The sequence below is a fragment of the Chelonoidis abingdonii genome, chromosome 1 (assembly GCF_003597395.2).
Source record: "Chelonoidis abingdonii isolate Lonesome George chromosome 1, CheloAbing_2.0, whole genome shotgun sequence".
NCBI classification, from domain to species: Eukaryota; Metazoa; Chordata; order Testudines; family Testudinidae; genus Chelonoidis; species Chelonoidis abingdonii.
In genome coordinates, this window is record NC_133769.1 from 101403788 (window position 1) to 101427051 (window position 23264).

The 23264-nt window shown below is 45.1% G+C and overlaps 1 protein-coding gene across 16 annotated transcripts in view; it reads left to right on the forward strand.

The window, feature by feature from the left end:
- Window positions 1–23264, forward strand: part of RBFOX2 (RNA binding fox-1 homolog 2) — a 287040-nt gene that overhangs the window by 259450 nt on the left and 4326 nt on the right. For 7 of the 16 annotated variants that reach the window (XM_075068567.1, XM_075068580.1, XM_075068545.1 and 4 more), the window contains 7 exons: window positions 1016–1069; window positions 1188–1280; window positions 2414–2546; window positions 9165–9204; window positions 14297–14373; window positions 16876–16964; window positions 20893–20965. In XM_075068567.1, the coding sequence (XP_074924668.1) occupies window positions 1016–1069; window positions 1188–1280; window positions 2414–2546; window positions 9165–9204; window positions 14297–14373; window positions 16876–16964; window positions 20893–20965 (559 nt within the window). Of the gene's footprint in view, window positions 1–1015; window positions 1070–1187; window positions 1281–2413; window positions 2547–9164; window positions 9205–11897; window positions 11941–14296; window positions 14374–16875; window positions 16965–20892; window positions 20966–23264 lie in introns of those variants that run through there. The other 9 variants (XM_075068573.1, XM_075068564.1, XM_075068571.1 and 6 more) reach the window with 4 other exon arrangements.

Here is a 23264-nt window from a genome sequence, read left to right on the forward strand (position 1 = left end):
CAGGGAGTTGCAGCGCTGGCTGAGCTTTGTAAGTGTGGACACCAAGTAAGTTGCAGCGCTGTAACCCCCTCACCAGCACTGCAACTTGCAAGTGTAGCCAAGGCCTTAGAGTCTATCCTAATACCAGTTCTCTTCCCTTTTTGGTTAGAATGGGTGGAGACAAACAGGTTTTCCAGATCTGCTCACTTGGGAAAAGTGCCTCAGTTCATATCCTTTCTACAATGGCAGGCTTTTCACCAGGCTCATTATTTGCTAATTTAACCATTGCTGTCTTGTGTATTTGTGCTGATGATTTTCAGTTGTTGCCCTTTGTACAGATTATTTTAAATGATTCTCTGGGAAAGATTGCATCTGGGGGATGCAACGTGGAGAAAGCAGCAAAATATAAATAAAATGGCGAAGAGAAAATGTGGAATCAACAAACTTGTTTGTTTGAAATACTTTTATTCAACATATTGGGTGTGATTCAATTACCTGGGAAATATCAACTCAATTGCCATGCTGTCTTTAGTGACACTCCAGTAAATATCATAGCCTGTGTATTTGAAACATAGAGATGTAACATGACTTGCCTGAGATCACAGATTGAGCCAGTGGTTTAGACATAGTTAGAATCTACAAGATTCCCAATGAACATATAGAATAATAAGAACTGACGGGGAAGGTTCACAGAGAGAATGAATCTTGTGGCCAACTAGGGGATTGTGGTGAACATCTGTATAAGGCAGTTGGCATTCTGCTCAGTTTTGTTTCTTATAGCTTACACCAGAGGTTACTATGCAGTGGATCAGCTTGTGTTCTGCCTATATCTCCCATATAATAGTCTATGTCTGGACCCTGGCATTAGGAAAGATAGTCTGCCTCTATTCAACAGCACAGGGACCTCGGTGGAAGCCATAATGGGAGAAGTGCCTAAAGCTGAGTTTCACACGCAAAGCTCATTTTCCTCCCCTACTCTTTCCGCTGTTTTTCCTGGTATGGACGTCAGCACTCATTGCCATCTTTGCTATTTCAGGTTGGAAATTGAGCCCTGTGGTTGGAGCAGTATACGGCCCTGAGTTATACGCAGGTAGACCTTAAGTAGACACTTCCATTTCTGCCATTTAACTGCAGTGGTGTTTGTGTTCACAGTCTGCTGTTTCTTTATAACCTTTTTACGTTTTTTATTCTTTTTAAAACTAAATTAGCGTCCAGCTTTCAAGCAGATGTCTCGCTGGGCAATGACGCCGCAGTGCCCCTGTCAGGAAGGGGGGGTATTAACACTTACATTCCTTTAATCAGTAAGTAGCCCCAGTTGGCCCCTGTATTGTTACTGTGCTTGAGTAAACAATGATCTGTTATCCCTCTTCTCTCCAGCCTGTATGATATATACTTGAAAGGATGGGTCTTGTTGGGGACAGATTTGCCACCAGTCAGAGCCCCCAAGCATGGTAGAGGCCATGACCTTTCCACCTTGCAGTGTGTTTCCATGCTTGCTTTTGACTTGGCCTTCTGTCATGATAAGGAAGGTGCAGAGCAGGAGGGAGGGAAGTGTGAAGAGAGTGCCACTGCTTGTACTTCAAAACCAAAGACACCAAACAGACAACTCTCCAAAGTACATATTATACAAGCTGCTAAACTGTGAGTCCACTGCAAGCCCCCTAGTAGCATGTGCCTGGAAGCACCTTGGGTTGAATTTGTGCCTTGCAACTGGCTCCTTCTGGGTATCTGTTATTGCATTGTGTTTGCAGCTGCCTCTGAGGTTTTGACCTAATTTGCCCTGAGCCAGTTTACTCCAGCATGAAGTGTAATAAAACAGGGCCCAATACACATGGAACCAGTTACTGGTCACATTTGCCAGAAGACGGTGGGCTCTTGGTAAACTGGCACTTAATGGGGAATTTCTGCTGCCTTACATGGGGGTTATCCTGTCTTTCTGGCTTTAAATTGAACATGAGGAGGGAGGGGATGGCAAAGGGGAAGGGAAGAGGACAATTGACTGATTTAAGGGGCTCATGCTGAATTGTTTCAAAGAAACCAAACAGACAAATCCCCAAAGTAGATATTATACAATTTGGAAGAGTCGCCTGCTATATTGGTAGCAACTCTTTGTGCTTCTCGGACTCTTTCTAACCGGACTGCATGACAGTGTCAAAATGGGGGCGGAGGGAAATTGTACCATGTTTGCAATGAACAAGGCATGACACAGCATTAACCCCTTGCATGCCAGGCCTCTGTGCAGCCTCTCTCTCCCTCTAGTGATGTAGCAGGAGGTACATTCTTTCTATGGGGCTGTAAGCATGCCCCTTTGCCGGACAGACGTGGAACATCCCATAGCTCTGGAGCCTATTGTATTATTTTGTTCAAAACAGATAGTTTTGAATTGGGCAAGAGTTCTGATCCTTCTCATCTTTCTACTTATCTGTCTTTACAGTTCCAGGCTTCCCCTACCCAACTGCAGCCACCACAGCAGCTGCGTTCCGGGGGGCACACCTGAGGGGTCGAGGACGAACAGTATACGGTGCAGTCCGGGCAGTACCCCCCACGGCCATCCCTGCCTACCCAGGGTAAGCACCGGACACCAAAACAGTGTGTCCTATGCCATGTTGAGAGGTAGCTGATTGGCCAAGGATAAAAATCAGAGCTCTGTTGGATGATGAGAGTCAGGATGCACCAACATCAAAGTACTCTGCACCCAATGACACCGAAAAAAGACAGAGCTAAAATCATCTGTGTTAGATACTTTACACTTCATTTCAGTCTCCTGACACTCTAGTAACTAAAGGCAACTGCCTAAGGCAGTGATCCCCAACGCGGTGCCCACCAGGGCATCTATGTGTGCCCACTTACTGACAAGGGAGTGCCCCACTGCTGAGGAGTGCGGCCACCGAACAAGCAGCTGCTGAAATGCCACCGAGAAGCAGCAACGTCAAGAAGCGTCGCCAACTAAATGTCGCTGCTTTTCAGCAGCGATGCCTCTTGATGACGCTGCTCCTCGGCAGTGACACTTCTTCGCGTTGCCGCTTCTCGGTGGCTGCTTGTCCAGTGGTCACGCTCTTTGGCAGGTGGTCGTCAGGCGCCTGCCACACTGAAAAGGTTGGGGACCACTGGCCTAAGGTACCAGCAGGTTCCGTCTCATATGCATTAGTAGTTTATCTATGTGGAATTCATCTAGCATTGACACTACAAAAAAGGACAAAGAAAGGATCTCAAGTTTGTGGAGTGAGGCAGGTTCTGTTCTCTTCACTCCTTTGTATTTTGTTATCCAGGAGTGGGGAGTATGATCAGTTACCTTCATGCCTCACCATCTGGGAGTAGGGCACAGGAGAGCCAGTTACCCACAATGGATTTGCTTTCTTTGTAGGAGACAGTTTAAAAAGGTTTAAAACAAAGATCAGTCAAGTCCGATTAAATTAAAGTGGGGGAGAGAGGGCGTATAGGGAAAATGAAAAGGCAACATGCTCTGAATAATAAGAATGGTATAAAGTACTGATGGACGTGTGATCTAGCATCGTTCACCATCTGATTTTCATTAGTCGTGCACTGGAATGAATTCCGTTGAAACAAACTATTCTGTTATTTGAAAGGTGTAAATTGCAGGATTTATTTGGGTTCTTTGAATCTGAGGATGCCTCATTCACATTGCTTACCGCTGTAGCCTGTTTGCCCGGTTCTCAAGGCAACATCCTCACATTTTCACAGAGGGAATCTGAGTGAGAGAGAATCCTCCCAGAGAGCAAGAAATTTGGACACTAACTCCCATTTCTCCTCATTTAGCCAGCTATGGAGTGGGGAGCATAGACCATAAGTCTCCTAATACGACAGTACCTTTGGACCTTGCCCTCGGATGTACTGTTCAGCTTGGGAGACCTTGTGTAATAGATTAAGATGAGGGTTACTGTGCCCTTTCTTTATAGAGTCCAGTCTGGCATTTAAAATAGAACTCAATGAAGCAAGTTGGAGTAGCCAGACATCCATCTACCCTACAGCAAGAACTTGTAGCAATAATTCAAACTGCCTTGCATCTTACATTATGCAAATAAATATTTTGGACTTAGTACATCCAGTGAGCCGGGGTGGGGAAACTGTTGCCTGAACACATGGGGGTTCACAAGGTGTTCTTTTTGCCGAGTTTTCAGATGATCATCCCTCTTACACAGATCCGTCTCTTTCCACTGCCATTGCAAGTTTATATCCTATATTCTCTAACCCTGGCTTCTGACCCACACCCTCTGTCCATCTTTGTTACTGTAATAATGACCCAGTCCTGTTTTATCAGGAAGTGCTCCAGAGTGAAGCGCACAAGCAAAACTGAGCTAAGTGCTTCTATCTAGAAGGACTTTTATCCTGTTGTAGGAAGGACTTTTATTCTTTATCCCTGATAGTAACGGCTAGAGCATTCCTAGGAAGAGAATGTCATCAGTGGTACACTGGGAGAACACTCCTTATAGCCTTTCTGCACATACGATTGATTGCTTAAATCTAACCACATCTTTGTATAAAAGAGTTATTTACATTTGGAACACAGGCCATGCACCAGTGACCATCCCTTCTAAATAATGTCTCATGACTGTATTTACTTGCAATTCATTCAGTTTGTCTCACGCCACAGATTGATCTCATATGTCTTCATGTTCAGTGAACTGTCCAGCAAACAATTGGAAGACAGCAGTAAACAAGCTGCACTCACATATGATCCTGAATTGTGCTAGACACAAACATGAGGTTTTAATTAATACATTTGTTGTTGTCATAGACTGGGTCTCCAACATTGCATGTCTTACAGAGGAAGGTGGTTCCTCATTGTAGAGTTATAAACTGCTCCACACATTGTAGTTATGAAAAAAACAGTAGGAGAGAAACAGTATTACAACTGATGGCACATCAGGCCACTTTTGACCTTGAATGCTTAGTGTCATGCATACATTCCTGGCACCAAATCACGCATCAGCTACTTCCCCCTACCCTTTTAATGAAAGATGAGAAAATGAAATCAAGAACCAAGCCTTGAGTGACTAAAATAAAATGGATGCTTAGGAAGAAGACAATCAATAAAATTGAAAGGTGGAAAATTCAAAACTGATAGTTGAAAATACTTAAAAAAAACAAAAACAAAAAAACCCCACAATTATTTTGTGGAAATAATTGCCACAAGATATCATTGAGGCTTAGAGTTTAGCAGGTTTCAAAAAGGTAAGACATTTATACGGATAATAAGAATAGGAATAATAAGAATAGGAATTGCCAGACTGGATCACGCTCAAGGTCCATTTAGCCCAGTATCCTGTCTCTGATAATAGTCAGATCCAGATGCTTCAGAGGAAGGGGCAAGATACTTCCTAATCCCTAGCAATTACAGATTTGGTTTAAGACAGGAAGCATGAGGTTTAATAAAATATGCATTTTAATACTGCTAATTGCAAGGTCATACATGTAGGGACTAAAAACATAGGTTACACATACAGTCCCCCATCCTATATCTTGGAAGGCTGTGAACCAGAAAAACATTTAGGGATCATGGTCAGCGGTAAAAGTTAGCTGGTACGGTCCAGTATGGCATACCATCAAGAGTCGATATGCCGTGCCAGACTGGCAATTTAAAGGGCTTGGAGCTCCTGGCAGCGGCTGGAGCCCCGAGTCCTTTAAATCACCCCCTAGCCCTGGGGCTCCCAGCTGCCTCTGCGGCTAATAGCTCTGGGGGTGATTTAAAGATTTAAAGGGCTGCCCGAGCCCCAGGGATTTAAAGGCCCCACCTCTTCCAGTTGAGGCCCCACCCCTTGCTCAGGATTCCAGAGTACCAGTAGGTCCTTTAAGTTACTTTCACCCCTAGTCATGGTGGATTACCAGCTGAACATGAACTCACTGTATAATATGGGGACTAAGAGAGCAAATGGAATCCTTGAGTGTACAAGCAGGAGAATATTGAGTAGTAGTAGGGAGGTGATATTACCTCTTATAAAATGGTAGTAAGACCATTATTGGTATACCGTGTTCCTCTCTAGTGGCCATGCTTTTAAAAGAATGTTGGGAAATTAGAGAAGGCTCAGAAAAGAGCTGCTACAAGAATAGATTCAAGATCTGAAAAACATGTCTTACTAAAAAACTCAAAACTAAGAAAGCTCAATCTGTGTAGGTTAACAGAAAGAAGGTTAAGAAGTGATTTGATCACTGCTTATTAGAGAAAGTACCTATGTGGAGAAAGAATTTATGATAGTACAAGGCTCTTTAATACAGTAGACAAAGGCATAACAAGATCCAGTGTCTGGAAGCTGAAACTAGACCAATCTAAACTAGAAATAAGGCACTGTTTAATTTTTTTTTATTACTTTTTTTTGGCAGTGCAGGTAGTTAACCACTGGAATAATTTACCTCGGGATGTGACGGATTCTCCATCTTCTTCTGTGCTGGGCCCTATGTGTATTCCACACATGGGAACACGTGCGCACCATGTGGCTGAATCTGGAAGTTTTTCCAAGCAGAGTCCATTGACCTGCACATGTGTAGTATCTTCCCTTGTACTGCCGACCGAGGATATAAGGGGTGGTGCAGATCATAGTGGAAGTCTTTCTAAAAGATATGCTATGACTCAAATGGAAGTTATAGGCTTGAAGCAGAAACCACTTGGTGAAATTCCAAGGTCTGTGTAATGCAGGAGGCCAGAGTAGATAAACATAGTGTTCAATCTGGCCTTAAAATAATATATGAATATTCCTTCAAAAATTTGTTTGCATGAATGAATTAATCTGGATACTCTTGCTATCCATATAAATGTCCAGTCCCTTTTCGAATCTTGCTAAGTTTTTAGCCTCAATAACCAGAGTTGTTCTAGTAAATACTAAGAGGGGAGGAAAAAAATACCAAGAGTTTTGGAAGGGATTTAAACCCTCAAATTTCAGGGTATAAGCCAGGGGTCAGCAACTTTTCACAAGTGCTGTGCTGAGTCTTCATTTATTCACTCTCATTTAAGGTTTCGCGTGCCAGTAATACATTTTAACATTTTTAGAAGATCTTTTTCTATAAGTTTGTAATATATAATTAAGCTATTGTTGTATGTAAAGTAAATAAGGTTTTAAAATGTTTAAGAAGCTTCATTTAAAATTAAATTAAAATGCAGAACCCCCCGGACCAGTGGCCAGGACGCAAGCAGCGTGAGTACCACTGAAAATCAGCTTACGTGCCGCCTTCGGCACGCGTGCCATAGGTTGCCTACCGCTGGTATAAGCCAATCTCAATTTATTAGGGTTACGGAGGAGAACTTTCTCTAGTGATAAGTTATCCCACAACATGGATTGTTGTACCTTTTTCTGAAGCAGCCAGTGCTGGCAACTGTCAGTGACAAGATCCCAGACCAGATGGACCATTGATATAATCCAGTTTGGCAATTCCTGTGAACTCTGAAATATTTTTACCAAAATGGTAACCTATTTCTAAAACGATCACATTCTCTGTCAAGCGTTTACCCTTCATGCAAGAGTAGTAATAAAACACACTTGACGACAGAAGATCTAACAATTTAAGTCACAGCCCCAGAAGTCAAACTTTTGTGGTTTTAGAGTTTGGTTCCTACAAACACCATATGGGCCACTTCTTCCTCCGAGGTATATCATCTTTTCTCTTCATCTCCACATCTAGTGCACTTAGAGACCAATGCAACTCTGTCCATGGGGAATGGATTGCACCTATCTTGGAGTAGACAATATTTTACCAAAAGATTTTACTTGTAGCTAACGCTGCTCCATTAATTTTAATAATAGCTTACAGTCTGCTTCCAAGATATTGTGGCCCCTCTCTGTGTACTTTACCATAGATGGGTATTTTAATCAGGGTGTCAGGATCTTGGCAGCATTTTACACTCCGGCTGATGCCACAAAAAAAATTACAGCTAATGTTCCCTACCTCTTTCTAGCTTGTGTTAATGCTGTTGGTAAGTAATATACATGCCCCCATGGGTCTCAAAGATGGTGGAGATAATGCTTTTTAAAGTGTGGGTGGGTGGCTTAGCACTGAGCTGTCCAGAGGACAAAACAGGAGAAAGTTGTGTAATATGAAAGCATGTGTTTCTAACGGGGGTGGGGGGGAGGGAGGGCGGCCTGGAGTATACCCTTTTGTCCTTCCTTGTCCTTCCCCAATTTCCATCGCCAAAGCAAGCTACATTAAAGCTTTACACTGCCAAATATTCTGGTAAGAGTGGCTCTTTGGGAACCCCAGACCCTGGGTTGATATTTTTGCAGCTTGAAGTTCTGAGAGAAACTAATAGTGACTAATAAAGCCAAAGAGAGCACCATCCCATCCAAGCCCTTCCAGTTGCTCCTTTCTGCTATGGAATGTGTCGTTACTATCAGGGATGATCCCACTGCACCTTTCAATTCTTGAACCTTGGACCAATCACTTAACCTTTTTAGCTCATTATCTCTGCTTGTGAAAGCAATGCATTGTGGGTATTTTTGGTTTTTTCTTTTTAATTATATTTCTCCGTGTTTACTTTGATCAGAATTGATTGACTGGTTTTCCTGAGGTGTTGCATCGGTTCTTTAAGATGCTGAATAATAATACTTTGCATGCTTGTGTGATCAGCCAAATCTTATCGCATGTCTAATGTGCAGGGTAAAAACAGGTGATGTATGGATATCAGAAACAGTCATGCAGCCTTGTAAAACTCAACATACAGAATTATACACAGCTTTCTCCAAAGTGCTTCTGACTTAGGTGGATTCTAGCCCTTGTGAGACTGCTTCTAAAGGGCTTCTTTAGTCCACATGCAACCCACTCCATGAAGCCAGTCTTACCATGTGTTTAGGGAGTAACTAAAGTAATTCCAGGATCATAACGAGCGTGAAGGCTCCTAAACCCATGTTTCTCTTCTTCAGGGCATCAGGTCTTTCTGAGTCTATTTTTATTATACAATATAAAGGCTGTTTCCCCCTCACCCTATGCATACTGTCCTGTCCCTCTCCCCCTCCCCCCCTGCATGCCATGGAGGATGATATGGGGCCGCATGGGTACGTGCGCACACACATTCTCTTGCTGATTCGCTCCTGCCAGAAAGCCCAGGTTGTGGATTCATACATCACCTGCCTGTGTAAAACGCATGTGCATGCTGCCGTCCTCAATAACCGGAATGTGTTTTCTGTTCTTTTTGTTTTTGTTTTGTTTTTGTTTTTTGTTTTTGTGTGGATTTTCTGCAGTGTGGTTTACCAGGACGGATTTTACGGTGCTGACCTCTATGTAAGTACACACACCGGAGCCTTCTCATCCCCAACCTTCGACAAGCCAGCCTTTTTTTTGGTTGTTGTTGTTTGTTTGGTTGGTTGGTTGGTTTGATTTGTTTTTGTTTTTTTTAAATATCATTTTCTTTAATTTTCTTCTTCCTTGTGGATATATATATTATATATTTAAGAATGCAAGCATGCTTCTCTGTCACTGCGCTTGCCCCTGGGTGCAAGACCTAAGCCTATGGGTTTCCTGATCATTGCCAGGGTCAGTTTACTGGGTGTCCTCTCCCCACATGCACACTGCTACTAATCAACCTGAGAGATGATTAGCAAATTAAAATTTCTCTCAATACTTCTCTCATTTGCATAATTTGGATATAAAAATAACAGGACTGGTTTAGCCTCAGACGTTCCCTTTCCCTTTCCCTCTCCCCTCCCCCTTCTTCTCCCCTCTTGGGGCCCTTTCAGGCTTGATTTGTGCACCATGAACAAGCTAACTGAGCTCTGTGTTTACAAAAGCTCATGTACCATTGGGGCTGGCGAAGACATGGGGCTCATTAAAAATGGAGTCTGAGATACTGGAGTGAAGGTTGACGTCTCATTTTGCTAGTTGAAATAGTACCTAACTAGAATAAGAGTTCTCTTTCTTCTCCCTAGGGGAGTTGTAGAGCACGTATATGTGAGGATGTTTAGATGGAAGAGTCAGCAGCCTCCTGCTTCCTGGTAAATTTCTCAAGCACCGCAAAAGGCTTTGCCCTATCATGTGATTCACCAGCATATCGGTATCCAGAATTCCTAGCGCACTGATGTTTGAAATGATTGAGGGTGGTGTTCCTAGAACAGAGTTGGGCAGGGGGTTCCTGATTGGTAGGTGAGGAGAGCAGTTTTCCTTTGGATGGAAAGTTCCATTATAACAATCACACTATAGGAATGTGCTCTCCAGACCAAAGAACTTTAAATTCACTGTCCCCACCCTCACCCTGCTCAGACTATCAGACTCCAGCAAAGCTGTCCCTTAAATAGGTAATTTTGTCTTGTTTGTGGATATAGTGACCAGAATAGCTGAACTTGGTTTCCATGCTACTTAGGAGATGGTGCCCCTAACATCCAAAGATATACATCTAGAGGTTGGTTCCTGGGTAATGGATAGGGTTAACTTTGGGCTTCTCTGGTCTATATGGAGCTTCAGACCTTATAAAGACACTTTTCTCAACCCAACAGTTAGAAAACATTCTGTCTAAATACTGAGGAACTTAGTATTATGCATATACTTTACCTGCCTGCAAGTAAACTCTCTCACACATGCTCTCATGTGTATATGCCTGCACACACCCATGCACATTAATTTCCTGATTCACACAGGTGCTCCTGCACATATGCTCACCTAGAAATTGATCTGCCTGGTCAAGTGTTCCATGATAATACTTCTTCAGGATGTAGGAAAGAGTTTTGGTTTTTTCTGTCACTCCTAAAGCCTTACTCTAGTCTATATAGATCAGCGAGTTTGGAGCTGACCATACAGTGACTAAGCAGGTAAATGGCAGCTATTCTGTGCTTGGTGGCTTCTCTTCCACAGTCTGGCACATTAAAGCCTCGTTGAGATGGAAATGTTGACTGGGGTTATCCCCTGATTCTTTTCAGAAAGTTCCTTCAGATCTTTAACTTGCACCTTTGATGCATAAAAGGGGCTCATTTAACATCTTAATACCTTGACAGTAACTTTAATAGGACAGAGAATCCCCACACCCACCTCATGTTGCACTCCAGTTTCAGCATTTAATGTGTCTAAGCTCTAAAAAGGGACTAGAACCTGCAGATAAAACCATTTATTTGGCATCTTGCTATAACAGTTCAGGTCCCACTAATGGGGAAAACAGGAATGCAATATAGGGCATCTCTGAAGATAGGTTGGTCAGGTTCATCTCTATATTTTTTATTGCTAGAGTTCTCAAGAGAGATGCATCTCAGCCAAACTTCTAAGTTACCCCACTTTCCACTCTGGACGGACACAGATTGAATGGGGTGCTGATGCCTCATATCCCACTGGATTGTATTCGTTTAGTTGCTATATGAGTGCTGTCCTAAGTTATCGGATGAAGGAACAGGGTTCTTCAGCCACTGAGTGCTGATTTGGGAAGAGAATTCCCTACCTCTTGGGGTGGTGGAAGTTAAGGTGAAGAGCCCTCACACCTGCTGAACTGGTAGGAGTGGGCTGAGGAAAAGCAGGCGGGAGAAGGACCTCCAGCTGGCAGGATGGGGTGAGTAGGGGGAGAAGAGGATTGTTCCAGACTTTGGCTGCTCTTCCTTCCCACACAGGTATCATACGCTTTGATTTGGTTTTCCTCTTCCTCCTCCCTCCTCTTCTTTTCTGGGGCAACCATCCTGCTAGCCACTTTCTTTCTGTTCCACCTCTTGTTGGACTCATTCATGTCTGGCAAAATAACTGAATTTATAAAGCAACCTTCCCCAGGGTCAGTGTTGGGGGAAAACAGCTCCATTTTGGCCATGAGGAAAGACGGTGCTTCTCCTACAATGGGGTCAGTCTGGGACAACAAACCACCCATAAAGACCACTTCCATCTATGAAAAGCGTGCTTGCATCCACTGGAAAGAAAAGGCTGGTGAGCCCCTCTGTGGGCTGTGTTTATATGATTGTTTCTTTCCACAGCTGTGTTTTTTGAACTGCTCTTCCTGTGTTCTGTTATAGAATAGTCTTACAGGAACCAATCATTAGCGCTAAAATACCTCAGGTAGGAGTGCCAGTGTGACCTGCCAACCAATCAGATTGTGGATTGCAGTGGAAAAAAACTGAATTATACTAACCATTCCAGCGCCACATTAGAGATGGGAACAGAGGCTTTTTTTAGGACAGTGCAGACTTGTGAGCATGTGATCAAAGCTCCTGCTACCTCTGGGCTGCACATGTTCAGGTTTCATACCAAGTGGCTTTTCATTCTAAAAATTAAGTGGAAGGGTTAACAAAGGTCATGCTTGTCCCATTACTATGTAGGTTCACCTGGTGCAGTGAATGGTGTTGTTCTGTCACCTCTTTCAGTTCACCCCTGCCAATCCACGGTGCTTACCTGCCAGCTTTCTAATACGGAAATCCTAGAAATCAATTCCAGTCCCTTCTACTTTTTAACTTTCAGCTATAGGGGCATTGGGGAATGGAGAAAAGATGCACTAGGCCTAGAAAACAAAGGGTTCCTAAAATTGGACTTGCAACCCCAAAATGGATAGGGTAGTGAGTATATAGACACATCTGCATGGTCTGTCCTTTTTCTTCATGTTTCTGGAAATACCTCTGACACCAAGAGGTATGCACGTGCTCCATAGTACTGAACCTGAGCAACACGCTTCTCTGTTCGCGCACTCGTGTCCTCTACCACTCCAGAGAAAGGGCACTTGCTAATATGCCTGAATAATAAGGCACAGAAAGAGGAGAGGGGAAGCTTGTTGTATGGTGTAATTGGATTTCCTTATAGTCTGTTTAGTTTATGATTACCACATTTGGCTCTTATGTGTGGAAGAGAGAGAGTGGTTTTTTTGTGCTGAAGAGCAGTGTAGGCAACTTGAAAACACTTGCTATCTGCCTTCAGTGGACAGTTGAAATGTTACTTCAGTCAGACAGCAGCTTCACACTAATATCAGTTGTCAAATAATTTTCAGGTACTTGCAGCAACATACTAATACTGAAATAATCCACATTTTCATTTTGGCAAAGGAATCCAAAGGGGAATGTTTTGACTTATCCTTCTGTTGCTGGGTTATGGCTGGTATCTACTTAGCTTGGTCCTCTGGCCCTCAGAAAAGCAGTTTGAGGTCAGGGGACTTCTGCCACACACCTAGGAAAATGCAATCAGAGTGACAGATGAGGGCAATGGAATCAGCCTGTAGGGCCCTCCATATAGCCACAAAAGAGGAGAGGTTCATTAAAGACAACTTCTCTCAGCACTTGAGACATATTGAGAGTAAAAGAACTCAAAGGAATCTAACCTGCACTTTGCCAAAGCAGTGCCTAGACTGTCTTAGTCTGTGTTCACACATCTCCCTCAACTGAGCCAAAATAGCATGCGCTCTAAAGACCCATGCTGTAGAAGGGCCTTCTCTTTGCAACTGATTGCACACTAAATACATACAGCCCTTCTCCTTGCCCCTCCTCCCTTCTTGTGGTAGAGCTTTGTTACTGCCTTGCTGGTAGGGAGGTGTCTGACATCACATTCTCACAAGAAGTCCAGACCCATTCATTTGTTTTGACACAGTTTGAAGGTTTTAAAAAAAAGCTAACTAGATTGAGGGAGATTGCACAACTGCCTTGGGTATTTAGGGACTATGCCATTGAAGGGTAGGCTCTTTAGGGTCCCTCTGCAACACTAGAGAAGTATGGAGCAGCTATTCAGGAGCTGTCTTTTTCATTGGATGACATGAACATGCAAGTTCAGTGAAAATATCCTGTAGCGACGCAATTTAAATAAGCCAGAATCCCTGATGAGAGTGGCATCAGAAATCATTGGGGGTACGCCCCTGCGAATGGGTTAATGGATTAGCTTTTTACTTCAGGCAAAGTTGTATGTGGGCAGGAATAGCAGGATGGAGAAATAGGTGGGATCTGAGATGCATTGACGGAGCTATGTGTGGGTCATGGGTTTGGAAAAGCAGGAGCTGCTGCTGAGGAAGGAAACTCCCACAGAGCTTCCCCTTGCCTTTTACAAGTCCTAAAACTCACCAGAAATTATTAAGGAATGAAAAGGAGTGAGAAATGGGACCTTTTATTTTTCCCGTTTTAGTGTATTCAGACCTGCTTAGGTAATACTAGATATATCCAGATGTCTGAATCCCCAGAAGCAGTCCTTGCTCAGGAACGTATCATAGTGACATTAGTCCCCATTTTTTGTTTTATTTATTGTGCACACAAAGAATATGTAAACCATTCCAGATCAAATAGGTCTGATTATGTGTGTATATACATGTATCCTTTAATTTTTTTTAATTAACAGTAGCTTCCATTTTGCATCAGTGCATGGTTAAGACCAGTACACGTGTCAGCTGTTTCTTAACTTCATTTCTCCAATGAAATATTTCTCTTGTTTTTTGTTTGTTGTGCAGTTGGCTGAAGAAATGTTAACATCTCACTCTAAATCTCTCAGTGGAGTCTCTGTTCCCTTCTCTGATATAACAGATGGGTTATTGCTTGTTATAATTATTAACATCGTGGTGTGGGCTAGGGTTAGGGTGGGAGACATTTTTATTTTGGGGCGGGATGCGGGGATTGTTAAGGTTTGGAATGTTAACTCCAGTGGTGACTGACTGTTTCCGTAATAGCAGGTCGTTGTGGCTGCACGCTCTAGTAATTGAGGCTGTGTACTTCACCGAGCTTGTGGTAGAGCCTAGGACAAACTGCTGTCCCAAGAGAATGCTGGGATAGATAGAACTAGCCAATATGAGTCTGAACGTGGTGATTTTGCTGGTTGTTTTAGCTCCAGATGTCAGCATGCTTAGTTTTTAATTTGATTAATAGATGTTACGCCATTACCTTTCCCACACCTGATTCCAGTCCCTCTGTCCCTTTTCCCGTTATATGACATGTAAGTTAAGAGTATAAATGAAAACCCTTTTTTTGGTTTCAAACTGCATCTTGCTGTTATGTTCACAGTAACCTCCACTCATATTAAACATGGCTCCTGATGTCCCATGGGGCTAGTAAATGTTCGAGAGAGTGAGAATCTGGGCACATTCTGATGCAGGCTGCTCTGCATGTGATACTGACGTGCGGAACTGCGTAAATTTTGCATCTGTCTGAACATTAGACATACCAAGAATTCAGGAATCTCATAAACTAGGAGAGTACAGTGATGGTGTCAATTTGAAGTTTTGCTTGCATTTGCTGGGGAAGGTTAATATGAATGAACTGGGTGTCACTGTACCTCAGGCACCCTCTCTTTCATGTTTGGGGATCAGCAATAAAGTATAAAAACCCAGCAAATTTAGATGGAGGGACTAAAAAACAGCCAGTTAAGAAGAGTGGGAGGGTAAAAGCAGTGACATCACACCATTTAAAGAAGATGATGTAATGTTTAATGAGTGAAGATTTGCAATATGCTGTATCTCATTAACAGGAAGATCCTATCTTACCAATCCACATTATATCTTCATCTCCTCCAGAGTAAGAAAGCATCTGCAAACTTGTCTTCCATTCAGCTCCCCATCCTTCATTCCAAGTACCTCCACTAATGCAGTGGAAACAAAATAAAAGCCATTGCCTATTTTAAAAAAAAAAGAACAAAAACTTTGAGACAAACTTCACAAGGAAAAGGATCATGTATTTCCCCTCAGATTGAATATGAGCTTGAGGTTTTGCTTTTGCCCTCCTCTGGACAAAAAATTTGTTGGCTAATGATGGCAAAGGTGTCATTAACCCTATGTAAGGTCAGCTTTTGGTCCTATACAACTGTGTAAATGTTTAAAACTGTCTCGGGGGTTTTCTGGCTTTAGTAATGTCTCTCTGTGATTCACAAACTGGAGTCACTGGCTATATTGTCCCCATATGGTTAACAAAAGCCATGTTCAAAGTTATACAGTAAATGCAGGTCAAATCCCCATTTCACCAAGCTCATTATCCTGGTTTCTGACAGAAGCCTCTTCAGATGGGCCTCTGTCTCCACTCTGAGTGGAACTATACCTTTCAATCCATAGGTTACCTTCAATTGCCCCATGAAAGATATAGAAAATCACTTGCCTGACAACTCAGGTCTCTCTTAGCCCAGAGAAGGGGGAAAAGGAAGGAACTGCCTGTCTCTACTTTTCAGGAATTCCACTCAGAGACCCACAAATCTACCTTTGGCTCAGGATTTAGGATGAATTTTGCCAGTTCCCTGGGAGCTGCAACTAAATTTCTGAACAACCTCCTGTGATCTGTAGCATCCCAGCATCTTTTAAAAGGATTCTGTGTATTCTCAGAGCAACTATAGCATGGACAACTGCAACAACACAAGCTTCCCTGATGTAATGCCCAGAGTTCCTCAACATGCCTCAGCCTTACTTTTGAAGGGGCCATCCCAAAGTGGAAAAAGGCTAGTGCAGTCTCTCTAAACGTTTAATCCTTGCTGCCTCTGCCGAGAATGCCAGTTAGTTGCACCTGGTTCAGTTTCTGGGAGTTTCACTAACTGATAATTCTTTTGTGTATCTGAACCAGGTGAATATCTAAACTTCTTGTCCCTCTCACAGCAAAGAAACAAAAGCGGGAATTTCCCTGGGTGATATTCTTTCTAAAGTGCATTTTGCTAGAAAAGAGAACACCTTGTTATGTTCCTTTGCCTGCAACCCATACCTCTCTTCTTAGGCAGCTTCCCCCAGCTCTGACAGAGGGGCATATAGGGGTGCAACAGCCAAATGTAGCTCTTTTCTATCCTGGTATTCCCCTCCTCAACACCAACTGTAATTTCCCACACAAATGACCATATGAGATTTCCTTCAGCCTATGCCTTTCACTAAACTGCCTACTAAGGCTCTCCCCAACCCTACTAAGGGCTGGAACATAGAGGGATTAGAGGGTGACTCTCTTGTGATGGATGTAACATGGGAGCTGATGCAGTTTGAAACACTTCCTCTCCTTGTGGTGTGTGTGAGTTTTTTGCTTTCTGTTGGTGGACAGGTGTCTGTAAAGTCAGTTCTCTTTTCTCCTTCAGGGTGGATATGCAGCCTACAGATATGCACAGCCTGCTACTGCAACAGCAGCCACGGCCGCTGCAGCCGCTGCAGCAGCTTACAGCGATGGGTATGTAAGGAGGAATGGGGCAAGCCTGTTGTGCTCAGGGGTTCATGGAGTACTGCTACTCCATTTAAATACTCCTCTACCTCATTACTGTTGCTCATCTCCCCTCTCCCCCCAAAACACACACACACACACTCTCTTAAGAGGAAAATGTCCAGTTGGCCCATTCCAGTCTTGGGCTCTGTAGCTGTCAGATATAAGGGATAGGGCTCTAAGCCTGGTTTCTCCCTTACCCCTTTGGTCTTCTGTCAAAAGAGACAACATGGTTTTATGGCTAGGGCCAGGTACTGAGAGTCAGGAGACATGGTTTATATTCCAATTTCTTTGTTCTGTGACTGTGGCTAAGTCACTGAATCACTCTGTGCCTCAGCTTTCCCATCCGTAAAATGGTAAGAATTACCATGTAAAGTAGTTTGAGATCCTATAATGAAAACTTCTGTATATGTGCAAGGAATTATTCAGATTATTATCAGAGTGCTTGTCATAAGGTCTTTTATCTCCCTGTACAGTGAAAATTGCATATTAATTCAAATGCATGGTGGGACTTTTCAGTTTTACTAGAGCTGGGGGAAATTTTTCAACCAAAACTTTTGGGGGATGGGGGTGTCAAAAAGGCAAATTGAGTGACACTAGAACATTTCATGGATTTGTGTTGGTTTCGCCAAATTGTTTCAGCCAATTCTCCTATCCCCCCATCCCTCCCAAAAATCAGAAAAAATCTAAATGTTTTTTGTTTTGACATTTGAAACTGAAAAGCTTCATTTTTGGTGTTAAAACCACTTTTTATTTTGAAATTTCCTTCCGTTTTGAAAATACAAAAATGTCAAGAAAAACACTTAAAGTCAAAACAGAAGGTTTTGTTTGACCTGAAACTAATTGTTTCAATTTTTTTTGGAATTGCCAGCAGACTGAAAAATCTCTCATTTATCCTCCTCTAAAACTTGCACTCCTATCTTCGTATTCTGGACAATTCCTCTCTCCCTTCCACTTGGCTGCTGTAATCATGGCAGCTGCCCTAATACCAGTAGTTGCCCTCCTCCAAAATCGCACCACTAGTTGTAGCAGAGACACTAAATGTGATGCCAGCTACCCTCACCACCCTCTTGCTAATTGCGAATAGGTCTTTTGTGTATCCCCTCCTTGCAGGCCTTTCTCCGATCCCATCTCATACAATGTATCCATAGATTCTTCTTCGAGTGCTTGCTCATATTCATTCCAAGTAGGTGTGCGCGCGCTGCGTGCACGTTCGTCAGAAGAATTTTCCCCTAGCAACACCCGGCGGGTCGGCAAGCGCCCCCTGGCGTGGCGCCTTTGCGGCACCGTATATATGCCCCTGCCGACCCGGCCGCTCCTCAGTTCCTTCTTGCCGGCTACTCCGACAGTGGGGAGGCGATGTTTACTTTGGTAACCAAGTACGCAAAACTCCGCCTGCGCCACTGCGCAGATCTTATGGTTAGCTTCGGCTTACCGTCACGCAGAGGACAGCTCATGGGACATGGTTGTCACACTCACAGAAAGCGTCCTACACTCCTCCTGATGGTGGCGAAATCCACCCTGGTGCATGCGGGGTTTACCGTTTCACCCAGGACAGCCGTTCAATTTCCTTAACAACGGACGCATCCTCTCTGGGCTGGGAGCTCACATGGTCTGGTCTCGTCGCACAAGGCTTCTGGTCTCGCTCGGGGAGCTGTCGCTGCACATAACATACAGGGAGCTAGAGCCGGTCCGCTCGGCCTGCCAGGCTTTTTTCTCACCTGCGAGGCCGTTCTGTCTTACTGTCACGGACAAACCCACCGCGAGTGACTATAGAAACAAAGAGGGGGGGACAGCGCTCTCTCCCTCTTTGTCAGGAGGCGATGACGCTGTGGGGAATCTGTGTAACCACGGCATCGTCTGGAAGCCTCTTTTCTTCCAGGAGTCAGAACGTCGTTGCGCAGACCGCTCAGCAGGTCCTTTTCTAGCCACGAGTGTTCTTCGTCCGGAATAGTCCATCTCTTTCCTGGGTGCGGGATTCCCCCGAATCGACCTCTTCGCCTCATGCACCACCGGAAGTTGCCCCTGTTCGCTCCTTCGATGGTCTCCGGTCCGCGGCTCTCTGTCGGCGCGTTCCTCCTTACCCTGGTGACGACCTCTCATATGCCTTCCGCCGTTTCCCCTTGGTGCACAAAGTTCCTCGTTAAAGCTCGCGAGGACAAGCGCCCGGCTAAATGTTCATCGCCACTGCGTGGCACTCGCCGCACTGTCCCCACACGCTGGTTGGACTGTCCATACCAGTCTGGATTTCCCTGCCGGGTCCATCTGGATCTTGAATTATCAAAGGACCACGGCAGGCTTCTTTCACCCCGACTACCGGTCCCTCCAACTGACGGTGTGGCTCCTGGCTCGGCTGAGCTAACTGCGGAGCGTGCGCTGTTCCCCCCAGTGCAGAAAGTGCTCTTGGGAAGTAGGAAACTCGCTACCGAGGGTACCTACCTGGCCAACATGAAGAGTGTTTTCTGTGGGTGTCAGTCACGGAGGCACTGTCACCAGCTCAGGTCCCCACAAGTGCATCATTAGAATATCTATGGCACCTTAAACAACAAGGCTTTGCGCTCTCATGCTGCCGCGTTAGGCTAGCGGCCATTTCCTCTTTCATTCCAGGAGGGGCTCTTCCTCCGCCTTCCTCACCCGATGGTCTCGGGTTCTCAAGGGCCTTGGAGTGCCTGGTATCCCCAGGTAACGCTGTCCGCCGGCCCCTCTGGGACCTCAGTCTGGTTCTCTCGAACTAATGGCCCTCCTTCGAAACCTTGGCAACTGCTCTCTGCCTGTATCCTCATACGTGGAAGGTGGCGTTCCTTGTGGCATTGACATCGGCAGGAGACGTTCGGAGCTTTGCGCTCTGGGATTAGCGGACCAGCAGCTTACGATATTCATAAAGACAGGTACAACGTGTCCGCATCTGCGCCTTGTCTGGCTAAGTGGTTCTCCCCATTCCCTAACCAGGATATTTTTCCTTCCAGCTGTTTTACCCAAACCCATTGGTCTCGAGAGAGCAGAGCATGCTTCACTCGTATAGTTCGTCGGCGCTGCATTTTACATTGACCGCACCCAAACCTTTCTCGAAAGTCTAATATTCTGTTCGGTCGCAGGACAGGATGATAAGGTTCAACCCTGTCTCGTATCACACAATATCATCCTGGGTGACGGCCTCATACAAACCAGCTATTGCTCACACTTCTCCAGGACGAGTAACTGCACATTCCACGAGGGCGCAAGCTTCCTCGATTGCCTTCCTAGCCCATGTGCCTATACAAGACATATGTAGTGCAGCCACGTGGTCGTCAGTGCACACCTTTTCTGCCCATTACGCCTTGGTACAGCAGTCCCGGGACGATGCGGCTCTTGGCTTGGCTGTTCTGCATTTGACAGTCTCCAACTCCGACCCCACTGCCTAGGTAAGGCTTGGGATTCACCTACTTGGAATGAATATGAGCAAGCACTCGAAGAAGAAAAGACGGTTACTCACCTTTGTAACTGTTGTTCTTCGAGATGTGTTGCTTATATTCATTCCACACCCGCCCTCCTTCCCCACTGTCGGAGTAGCTGGCAAGAAGGAACTGAGGAGCGGCCGGGTCGGCAGGGGCATATATACGATGCCGCAAAGGCGCCATGCCAGGGGGCCCCTGCCGACCCGCCGGGTGTTGCTAGGGGAAAATTCTTCCGACGAACATGCACGCGGCGCGCGCACACCTACTTGGAATAAATATGAGCAACACATCTCGAAGAACAACAGTTACAAAGGTGAGTAACCGTCTTTTCTCTCCGGAGTGGGGCTGCCTCAAGCAGGTGTGGGTGGGGTCACAACACCATCCCCCAACCCCTTCCTGTGGTGAAAGAGCAATATCTAAATCCCTCTGTGGAGTGACATTTTTTCTTTTCCCCCTTCCCTCAGTTATGGCAGGGTGTACACAGCAGACCCTTATCATGCCCTTGCCCCTGCCGCTAGCTACGGAGTTGGCGCTGTGGTAAGTATGATTTTCTTTCTGTCCTCCTGCCATTTCTCTCATTCCTACTATGGTGAATAGCTGCCCAGGGCACAGGAGCTGCTGGGAGTCTCTATCGACCACCTTTTCTCTTTAGTCAAGAGGCCTCTCACTGCCCCCTTGTCTGTATTGCCTGACATATCTGTTACTGCAGTTGGAGATGAGCCGTGGCGTATTGTTCTGGTGCTTAGGAGGGGGATGGGGAGAGCAATAGGGTGATACCTGTTAGTTTGGCTTTATTATTATTTGTATGACCATAGCGCCTAAGAGCCTAGTCATGGACCATGATTCCATAGTGCTTGGTTTGTACAAACACAGAAATAAAAGCTGGTCCCTGCCCTGAGGCCCTTATGGTCTAACCAGACAGCACAGAAACAGGGTTGGGGGAAGGGGTCTCGCACACAATCAGAGCGAACAATGTGTTGGTGGCAAACAGCATGTTAGTGCTGTGACTCTTTTCCTTATTTTGGTGGGTACAGTTAGGATGGGATAATTTAAAAGAAAGGGCGAGGGGGACATTGAAAGGAAGGGAGATGAGGGGAATAGAGAAGGGGAAGAAGAGGGGAACAGGGGTGATGCTGAGGCAGAGGGACTGGGGGGGGGGAGGGAGAGGGTTGGAGCCAACAGCCAATCAGAACAGGATGGAAAAAGTCCACTCAAACCTGCAGAAAGTTCTGCAAGGATAGGTCTACTATGTAGTGAAAAACCCACAGCCCTGAGTCTCAGAGCCCAGGTCAGCTGACTTGGGCTCCAGGGCTATAAAACTGCAGTGTGGACTTTGGGGCTTAGGCTGGAACCTGAGCTCTGAGACCTTCTCCCCTTGCAGGGTCTCAGAGCCAGGGCTCCAGCCCAAACCTGAATCTCTATTCTGCTGTTTTATAGCCCTGCAGCCCAAATCCTGAGAGCCCGAGTTGGCAGACTTGGGCCAGCCACGGATCTTTTATTGCAGTGTAGACCTAACCATAAGGACCAAAAGTCTTTGATTTGGCTGTTTCTGCCCTTAACCAGCCCTGCTCTGTAGCTTTCTCCCAAGCCCACGCAAGGGGAAGGACAGAGAGAGACACCTGAGTCCTAGTGCCCCAAGACTCTGTGGGTGGTCTCCCCTGCCCAATTCTAAGGGCAGGAGTACCCCCTGGTCCTCACCTTGGCTGCTTCTGCTTCTACTGGATGGAGTCTTTGGAAACGGTTGTGGTAAAGCTTGAAAGTGCAAGGCCTCCTTTCACCACCACTTACCTTAACTTTAAAAACTGTGTTGCATGCAAAGAATACTAATTCTTGGTGGGTGAGGGAGGTAGAATAAGGTCTTGTCTCTCCTGGGCCTCAGAGAGCTGCCAATGGAGCTGTTGTTCCTGGTTCCCCTTGGCACTAGAATGAGGTTGCTGAGGAGCAACACAATGATTGGCAGTGTGCAAGCTGTCAGCTATGGCAGAATGAAAGTCAGGAAAAAATTAGGCCCTCAGTGCCACCTTTGCACCCATTGCCTTCAGTGGGTTTCCACAGGTGTCACTGCTTGGGACTTAGTATATCATTGTTTTGTACAGGAAGGAATAGATTCCAGTTCCATCGCTCAGCTCTGCAGAGCTCAGAGGAATAAAAAGTAGCAAAAGCTTATCTGGTTACTAAAGTCAGATCTGACTCTGATACATGCAGCGAGCAGGTTAGCTAAGGTAGGAGGAGACATTTTTCTGCCCCTGCATTGCTCTGTAAAGCAAAGCAGAACTACATAGGAAAGATGGCAGGTGAATGGACCAAGGACTCTTTGCAGGGAACAGATCTAGATGGCTCGCTTGGCTCTCCTTTATCTTTAGTGCTTCTTGCATTCCTAAATCCCGAGTTCTATATATTTAAGGGCTCTGAGTGGAAAGAAACCCCCTATAGAAAGGAACATGAGAGCCTTTGAGCATTGGAAGCATTGCAGACCAACACTGCGGTGCATGGGGCTGTGGAATTCCTGGGATTGGAACAGCAAGGGTGTTCCAGGTCAGGAGTGAGTAAGGTGACCACATAGAAAGCGTGAAAAATCAGAACAGGGGGTAGGGAGATGAGGTAATAGGTACCTATGTAAGAAAAAGCCCTGAATATCAGGACTGTCCCTATAAAATCGAGACATCTGGTCACTCGAGTGAGATGCTGGGCAAGAGCTGTGGTGGGGGATATGACCTGAAAGACACAGGTTAGACCAGGTCAGGAATGAGGTGTGTGAGCATCTGAAGTGAGTGGAGCAGCTTGCACAGAACTCACCCTCGCCATGTCTGCTTCCAGTCAGTATTGTACCTCTGCT